General features: G+C 39.9%; 1 protein-coding gene across 1 annotated transcript in view; it reads left to right on the forward strand.

The window, feature by feature from the left end:
• Nucleotides 1-2,577, forward strand: part of IL20RA (interleukin 20 receptor subunit alpha) — a 33,931-nt gene extending 31,354 nt beyond the window's left edge. The window contains exon 7 of the mRNA XM_027600835.2: nucleotides 1,691-2,577. Coding sequence (XP_027456636.1) covers nucleotides 1,691-2,479 — 789 coding nt within the window. The 3' untranslated portion in view covers nucleotides 2,480-2,577. The remainder of the gene's footprint in view (nucleotides 1-1,690) is intronic.
• Nucleotides 2,578-9,178: the final 6,601 nt, after the last annotated feature.

Consider the following 9,178-nt stretch of genomic DNA (forward strand, 5'->3'; position numbering starts at 1 on the left):
TTGCTGATGAGGAGCTACAGAAGTAAGACCAGAGAGCAGGTGTTAGGGCGAGGTAATGGGAGAATCGGGTGTTATTCTAAGGAGTTTGGGCTTCGTATTGTCTTGGTAAAGAGAAATCTCTGTAGGGTTTGGAGTAGGCAGCGTCAAGGTCAATATCGTGTTTTAGATCCAGTTGGATAGTGGGTCTAAGACAATGTTGGAAGGTGTAAGACTGACTAGAAGCAATAAAAGGAGCTAGGAGACTGTGGCAGTTGTCCAAGGAAAGAAGGGGAGAATCTAAAAGGAGAGTGGGATGTAGAGCTTGCGACAGGCATGGAATGGGAGCACTTCTAGGAGGAAAATGGACAGGACAAGCATTCACAGCAAGGAGAGCAGGAAAATATTAAGAAGGAATAAATATGCTTCTGGAGGGTTTAGAAAGGCTGGGCATATTTTAACAATAAGAATGATTTATTTTGCAAATTATTAAAACATGTTCACATAAACATGATGCATACATGTATTCCTGTTAGTTCGGTTTTAAATGTTTCTCTTATTCTGCCTCCTTTTAGACTTTATTTTTTTTAAAGATTTTTATTTATTTATTTGAGAGAGAGAGATAGCGACAGAGATAGCAAGAGAGAGTACGACCAGGGAGGAGAGGGAGAAGCAGGCTCCCCACTGAGCAGGGAGCCCGATGCGGGACTCGATCCCAGAACCCTGGGGTCACGACCTGAGCTGAAGGCAGACGCTTAACCAAGTGAGCCACCCAGGAGCCCTCCTTTTAGACTTTAGAGGGAGCTTCCTAATGGCACAGGGAGACGTTCCTGGGAGAAACATTCAGAGGAGAATTGAGCACATGAGACTTTCTGAAACCAAAATGTTATAAAAGAATGAGGCTGAAGAATGAAGCCTATTTTGTAAATGTTAAATCACATCATGGGGTGGACAATGAGGATTCAAACATAAGTCATGACTGGCCATCTAACAGACACCTTCCATATCCCCAGCACCATTTTAATCTCAAACCAGTTTTCCTGACATGATTTAGAGTTTCTCTACCAGCCATAAACAGGCAGATGGATTTCCCTTTTTGGCCTCATTATAGTGGGATTAGAAAAGTATATGGGGAAATAAGTGAAACCATCCCTACTCCTGTGCCTCTTTCCTTCTTTACATCCAGTTTTCATGTCCATCCACATTTCATGTCCAGAGTATGTCCTAACCAGGCTGGGAACCCAGGTAACCACTGCTAGTTGACAAATACATAGTCAACTATAATTAACAAAGCAATTTCCAAACTGTCTCACTCAGCCCTCGCCACTTCTCACGTGGCAGAAATTCTAATTTTATACAATTAAAAACTGAAGCTCAAGAAATTAAAAAACTGCATTCCATGGTTCAGGGAGGGGTTAGTCTACCCTGATCCTTGGACGGGATACACACCCCCCAGGGACCACTGTTCACTTCCATAAGCCTTTGCGTGTGTGTGTGTGTGTGTGTGTGTGTGTGTGTGTGTGTGTGTGTCTTGGGTCTCTTGCCTCCTTGTGAATGAAACTTTCTGTTTATTCCAAGAATAACTGTCATTTTCATGAGTTGGTAAGAATAGGTCTTTAGAACTATGTGATGACAGTATAAGTTCTACTTAACAGCTGTTTTTCTTGTTTCTCTCAAGTGAAAAGGTGAAAACCATTCTCTTCTCTCTTTATAGATTTTGATTTATGGAAATGAATTTGACAAAAGATTCTTTGTACCTGCTGAAAAAATTGTGCTTAATTTTATCACCCTCAATATTTTGGAGGATTCTAACGCTTCTCAAAAGGATGTAAGTGTAGGGGAAAAAAGCGACGATGTATGGGACCTGAATGAGCCCCTCGAGGACCAGGAGTCACATCAGGAGGAAATGGAGGTGAAACACTTAGGGTATGCTTTACATTTGATGGACATTTTCTGTGACTCTGAGGAAAGCACCAAGGGTACGTCCCTAACGCAGCAGGAGTCAAGGGGCAGAACAATGCCCACAGATAAAGCTGTTGTTGAATATGAATATGCTGTGAGAACTGCTGACTTCTGTGTGGGGCCTGGAGATCAAGAGCTCAATCTGCAGGAGCAGGTGTCCCTCCAAGGACAGTTCTGTAAGCAACAGGCAGCTTTGGTAGACCTGGGCTCCCAAACACCACTGCATTCCTATGCTCCTCAGCTGCGAGACTTGGACCAGCTGCTGCAGGAGCACGTGGACACAGCAGAGGAGCCAGACGAAGAGTCATCGACCACACTGGTGGATTGGGACCCTCGGACCGGCAGGCTGTGCATACCGTCATTGCCTAGCTTTGAACATGATTCACAGGGATGTGAGCAGCCTGAGTTCAAGGAGCTCATGGAAGGCCTCTTGTCTAAACTCTATGAGGAGCAGGCTCCAGATGAGCCATCGGAAGGAAACGAAGCCTATCTCATGAAATTCATGGAGGAATGGGGATTATATGTGCAAATGGAGGACTAACCTTGAACTTCCCTTTGTCACACCCCTGCTGTTAAAAGGCACATGAGTTCAAACATAGGAGTGACCAAACAATAAAGGACGTGGGATGAAAGAAGTTTACTCAGATTTTCTGTGTCCATGAGAATTACTTATTTCTTCCCTATTCTCATAACACTACTTGTTTCATTCTGCCTCATACGGGGGGTTGGTTCACGCATGTGGGTCTTTCACGATGATGGTGGGCACCTGGAATGCAGAGGCTGACCCACTGTTTTGTAGGCATTCAAAAATGTTTGCCAAATTGGATGAAGAATTTACTCAGGTGAGCGTGTATGACCTCTTGGTTGATTATTTTCAAACAAGCCTACTTCTGCATTTATTTTCTGGGCACTTACCAAGTGTATAGCACTGTAAAAAAATATTTCATGAAGACTATTCATTTTATAAATACTCCTTTGTTTAGAATTTGGTTGATTGTCAGAGCGATGAGATACTTAAAACATACAAATACCACAAAATTAGTCGTAAGTTGGTGACATTTAAACCCAACCCACTATTCAAACACAATAATCCAAGTTCAGAATGAATAAATCAGGCACAGATCTTGATATTACACATTTTTGGCTACTTAAAGTGTCCATATTAATATTCTATGAGAACTTCTGGAGTGTTAACATAAATGTTATTATTATTTTGTAGTCAGAAAATGTCCTTGCAATAACTTAGTAGGCACTTTTAGTAGGGGACTAACTTGAAAGAAAATGCCATCTTTTATGCTACATAGTACATTTATTTCTGGAAATGTGTCTTTATTTTTTTTAAGATTTTATTTAATTATTTGAGAGAGAGAGAGTCAATGCAAGAGAGCACAAGCACAGGGAGCAGCAGAGGGAGAAGGAGAAGCAGACTCCCCGCCGAGCAGGAGCCCAATGCGGGGCCCGATCCCAGGACCCTGGGATCATGACCTGAGCTGAAGGCAGATGCTTAACCAACTGAGCCACCCAGGTGCCCCTGGAAATATATCTTTAAAAAGATATTTACATTGTCTCTAAACTGCAATGTGTGTAGCAGGTGAAGCACTATGTCACTATTATAATATCAAATATTCTATTTGAATGAGCAATAATTCAAAGACCCCTTGGAGTATGTATGATGAATATCCCCTACCTACAGAATCTTAAAGTCAATAAACAATGATATACAAACAAGGATATACAAAATATACAAACAATACACAAAATATGCAAACAATATACAAACAAGAATATAGAAAAGAAAAAGATAGAATATGTAAGGGAGAATGTATTAAAATTCGCCACAATTTACTGTGGGAACTGAAGTGTACCATAAACAATACCATCCTAGTTAATTTCCAGGAACTAGTCCCATCTTCTTCACCATTCACCTAGAAAGTTCAACTCTGTAGTGACTGCATTAATATATGACAGAATTGATAAAGTTGGCCTATATAAAACTACGGACATTTGACAGTTTTTGACCTGCAGAAGCAGCAACATCATATTATTTGACCTTAATACATATTTGTTTTAATCATGAACTCATGATCCATCCATGCTCTTGCAGGAAAAAGATAACATCCATATTTCTTCGTTTATATTTTGGCACAAGCAGACAATCCTGGTAGGACAGATGGATTCTGGAGTCATGGTCTGTAGAGATTGTCCACAGGTCCAAACCATTTCTGATCTAATGATTTAATTTAGACTATAATTACATTAACCAGAGTGTTCTGTTCCCCTCAACTTGGTAGACATGATTCTGCTGGTTTTGAAGAACAAATTTATAATACTAACTGTAAAAGACATTGAAGAGTGGGAAAGAGCGAGTTGTTATTAAGAGCAGAGAGAAAACAAAGTGACTGGTGATAGTTTGGTTTATTTGTTTTAGTCACAAAATATTTACTTGAGCACCTGCTGTGTCTTAGTGTCCTCATCTATGAAATAGAGATGACAACTCACTTAGGGCTGTTTTGACATGAACAGAGTTGGAATACAGAAGGCACTTAGAACAGTGCCTGGCCCGTAGTGAGCGCCATGTGCTTACTGTTATTAACTGCCAGAGCATGTGCTTAGTGCCAGAAAGACAAGCCATTTGGACATGACCATTTCAACTCAAAGCCCGAGTGTGCCTCACCTGGTTTTTCTTACCCCAAAGTGCCATCGTACTTTGCTTCCTACTTTATGCCTTCAGATTGAAATCATCAGTGGTTTTGTAAAAGGGAATCTAATTTTGAGTTGCTTTTACATCATTCTAAGCATGTCAGGAGTATTGAGCATTTCGAAAATTTTGTTGCTTCTTCATCTTCCACGTTCCATAGGTTCTCCTCATGAAAACATCAATTCGTGGCCCCATTTCCAGAACCTATGAATTCTACGTTGGGTGAATGAAAATACACCCACTACAGAGTGAGCGAAGCCCATGTACATGGGAAGGAGGGACGTGGAAAGGGACACTGACCCCTCCGCCTACAACATGGGAAAGATCTGGTGCCCCCAGGCTCAGCTAACTCCCAAAGAAATAGTTTTTCTCTTGCAGAGAAAAACTATTTGTACAGCCCAGAGCGCAGATCTATCCAGCATATGGTAAATTTAATGAGAACATTAAATAGAGGGCTCCATCAGCACAGATCAATGCACCTGGATCATAAATCACATTCTTTCTGGCTCACACATTACCACCCTCACATCTTGAGGGGAATTTTTGCTAACCTATTTTGGAAGAACTGGTTTTCTCTATTTTCTTTGTGGTTCCTTTCATGGTATTTTCTATAAATCTTCTATCTACAGTTTTTTTTTTTTTCAAAGACTGTGCAAAAGCACGTGCCTATTGTTTTTTTACCAAAGAGTGCTATGGTTGTAGGTATTTTAATGGTTCTTGTTTTTCACTACAGGAGATAAACGTAGACATATTCATTGTAGAGTAACTAGAAGTGAAGGGAAGGGGGCTAAAAATTACCTGTCAAACCCCCTCCCAGTTTCAACCACTGTAAACCTATTAGGTAGAGAAATGCTTCTCAACTGGGAGTGATTTTTAGCCCCAGGGGACATTTGGCAACTGCTGGAGACATTTTTGATTGTCATGACTCAGAGGAAAGGTGCTGCTAGTGTGGGGACTGGAGCGAGAGGCCAGGAATGCTGTTAGACATACTAGCATGCACAGGGCAGCACCTCACAAGAAAGAGTTCTCTTGTCCAAAATATCAGTAGTGCCTAGATTGATTACCTTGGTGTCGAATTTTCCAGACACTTTCAAGTATATATGTGTATATTTTTCCCAAAAAGAGGAATCATACTGAACTCTTTTATAACTTGCTCTTTTCACAAAAAATATAACAAACTATCTTATTTTAACTCTACTTAGATTAACTTTATGAAGCCTCAGTCTTACACTAGAACTATTGAAATGGCAGATTATAAATTATTTTTTTCTAAATTCAATGATTTAAAATGTTTTTAGTCAAACAGCCACCAAAAGTTGGAGTTATTAAGAGCAAAGAGCTGTGAGTCCTTTACAGATAACTGAACCTCTCCAAAATGTTATTTTCTGAAATCACTACCTCTGCGGAGCAGCCGGTTGATTGTTAGGTGGTCATTTATCTGTCCTTTGAGGTATTGGCTTCCCCTGTGCTTAGTTCTTACTACTCTCCTCCTGCAGTCTTTGGGATCTTCAGTGATAGGTGCTGGAAGGCAACCTTGGCTTTCACTATAAATACTGGATAAACATTCATCTTTATCACTGATATTCCTCCAGACTCCTTTACCTGCAGTAGCTGCAAGATTTCTTTCTTACTTTGTTAGTTTGAGTCTTCAACAGATTTTCCAGTTGGTGTTCATTTCTGAATGCCAGTAAAGATGCCAGGTTAATATTCCTATTGCTACATCCAAGGCTCTCTTCAGAAAGAGGTGAGAGCTGGTGTGTTTATGCAGATAGAGGGAGGCTCCTTCTGTCCTTAGGAATGGCTGCCTGCCCATGTTTGTCTCTGGTGCTTTGCTAAATTTGTAAGCAGATGAGGTATTTTCTCCCTTACCTCATCAACAGATTTCTTTTGATTTCTCAATCTCTCATTCTCTGGATTAGGTGGTACTTGGAGGTTCCCCACCAACTCAGAAAAATGGACATATGCCTCATGTTTATGTTTTCATATACAGGCCACTGGGACAATGAACACTGATGGGGATAAATGCTATCCACCATCCACTATTTGTCTGCCCCTGGAACTGACATACGTGGGGCATACGAATTAGCCACTGCTCTTAAAAGGCTCATATAGTTAAGATAGTTGACCTAATGGTCTCTCTTCTCATGAATTGCATTCCTCCCCATTCTGAAATTGATTCAAAATGCAGATACTTCAGAATATCTGATATAAGGAGGGGTAGAAATCATAGGAATTTTAATCCCAATCCCCAAAAAGGAGGCATGCAATATTGGATCTTTATTAGATTTATTGGCTTTGTGCTTCTAAAAGAATTTATTAACAAAATTAACTAACAATTGACTAACTTACTAACAATTGGACTAACAAAGGTATATATGGATAAATGAAAAAAAAAGCCCTAGAACTTTTCAGATTGACTGAGTGATTGATTAGCAAAAGAATCAGTATGGTATACTGACTGAAAGTACAAACTGAAGCTAAGAAGCTTGGTTCAAAGTCCAGCTCTGTCTCTTCTTAGGCTTGTCTCTTAGGCAATTTACTTAACCTCTTTGGACCAAATTCCCTCATCTGTGAAATGGGGATAATAATTATACCTACCTCAGAGGGTTGTGGGAGGTTTAAATGAATCAATACATTTAAAGTGATTAGAGCAGTACCTGGCACAAAATGAGAGCTTTATAAATGTCAGCAATGGAAAAAGCACCAGGAGGCATATATAAGAATTTTCATAGAAACATTATTCATTGAAAAAAAGAAACCTTGAAAAGCACTAATATCTATCAGCAAGAGAAAGCTGTGAAAATGAGTCAAGTACACCTATACGTGAACATGAATGAACCTCACAAACATGTTGAGCAAAAAGAGTGGTTCCTTGAAGAATATATAGAGAGGATAATCCCATTTACATAAAGATCCAAAACTTACAAAATTAACACTATTCTTATATATGTGGTAAAAACTATAACAACTTGAAAAGCAAGGAAGTGGCACCTGGCTGACTCAGTTGGTAGAGCATGGGACTCTTGATCTCAGGGTTGCCAAAGGCTGAGAAAGGGCTTACTTTAAAAAAAAGAAGAAGAAGGAAGGGAAGGGAAGGGAAGGGGAAGGGAGGGAAAGAAAAGGAAAAAAGAAAAAGAAAGGCAAGGAAGTGATTAACACGAAGGTTCGGGATCGTGGTTCCCTGAGGACTGGAGGATATGGGAGCACATGGGGCTCACAGGGGCTTTGGTTCAATGTGCTCTTTAAACATGGGTATTCCCTTTTGATTATTCTTCTTTAAAATGAGTATGTATATTATACAAGCCCTAATGTATATATATTTATATACATTAAATATACTGTTAAAAAAAACAGTAACTGAGCCCCAGAGTCCCCGAACTTTGTGTCATTCTCATGGGTTCCATAATCAGTGTCAGCTTCATACCATTGGTCAAGGCATTTGGAATCAGAGAGCTGTTAGACATTATCCCTTGGAAGTCAGAAACAGGTACACTTACAGTCATATTCTGTTTACAAAGCTTCTTAATTTCCAATATTTTGATTATGTCCAAAATCTGAAACTGGAAAGAACCATCGACAAATTGTTTAATTGGGTTTGCACGGTGAAGGGCATGCGCTGCAAACCTTGGCTTTGCTGAGAACCACCATTATTCAAAGATGAATACCTGAGACCTGGCAAGAAGTGAGGAGACCTGGCAGGAAGTGAGAAGATCTGGCAGGAAGTGAGGAGGACATGAGATTAACACAAACTTTAGAAATGCTAGCACCTTCTCCTAGTCATGGGGGAATCATGATTTAATAAGTAATAAGCTCGCAGGCAGGCAGTCCCAATGACAAAAATTACGTAGTGCAAACAAATCCCTTCCTTATGTAGCAGCTAATAATTGATCTCTGCTAACTGACTTTAGCATGCAAGGAAGAAGTTTAGGATTTCTAAATGCTCAGCCTTTACCCTTGAGCTAACTGTTCCTTTCTGTAATAAGCTTACCTTGGTTACAAACGCTTAGTGATCATTAGCAAATAGAATGTGTTTGCTTTTCCTAAGTCCCACATTTCCTGCCAGCTTGCTGCCAACCAGCTTTGAAAATGAAAGATTTAGGAAATTACAGATTTAAACAACACTTTCAAGTGGAAACACCTTTAATTCAGGCATAATGATGAACTTTAAACATTTAACTCTACTCCCCAAAAAAGTACAAACAGAAGTACAATAAAGACATTTGTTGATCTTTCTTCCTAGCAACCTACCTCATTTGAACCCTCAAAAATCTGAAACGTTTGTTCATTCTGAGCATTGTGTTTTAACGAAGGCTTTAACCAACAGAAAACACCTCAAAGAGGGTCTGGTAGGCAGCACATAAGGGGAAGTGTGGGTAGAATCCAAGCTTCAGTGAAGCCCAGAGAGCTACCATATGCAGAGGACTTCCTATGAATGAGGACATTAGACAGGTATTTGTTGCTTCAGAGAATGGAATTAAAACACCTATCTGGGATTTTCTAGAAGGCAGAGCTCAGCTCAGTGCTTTCTATAATTAATGGGTA

The sequence above is a fragment of the Zalophus californianus genome, chromosome 7, assembly GCF_009762305.2.
Source record: "Zalophus californianus isolate mZalCal1 chromosome 7, mZalCal1.pri.v2, whole genome shotgun sequence".
In the NCBI taxonomy this organism is placed as follows: Eukaryota; Metazoa; Chordata; class Mammalia; order Carnivora; family Otariidae; genus Zalophus; species Zalophus californianus.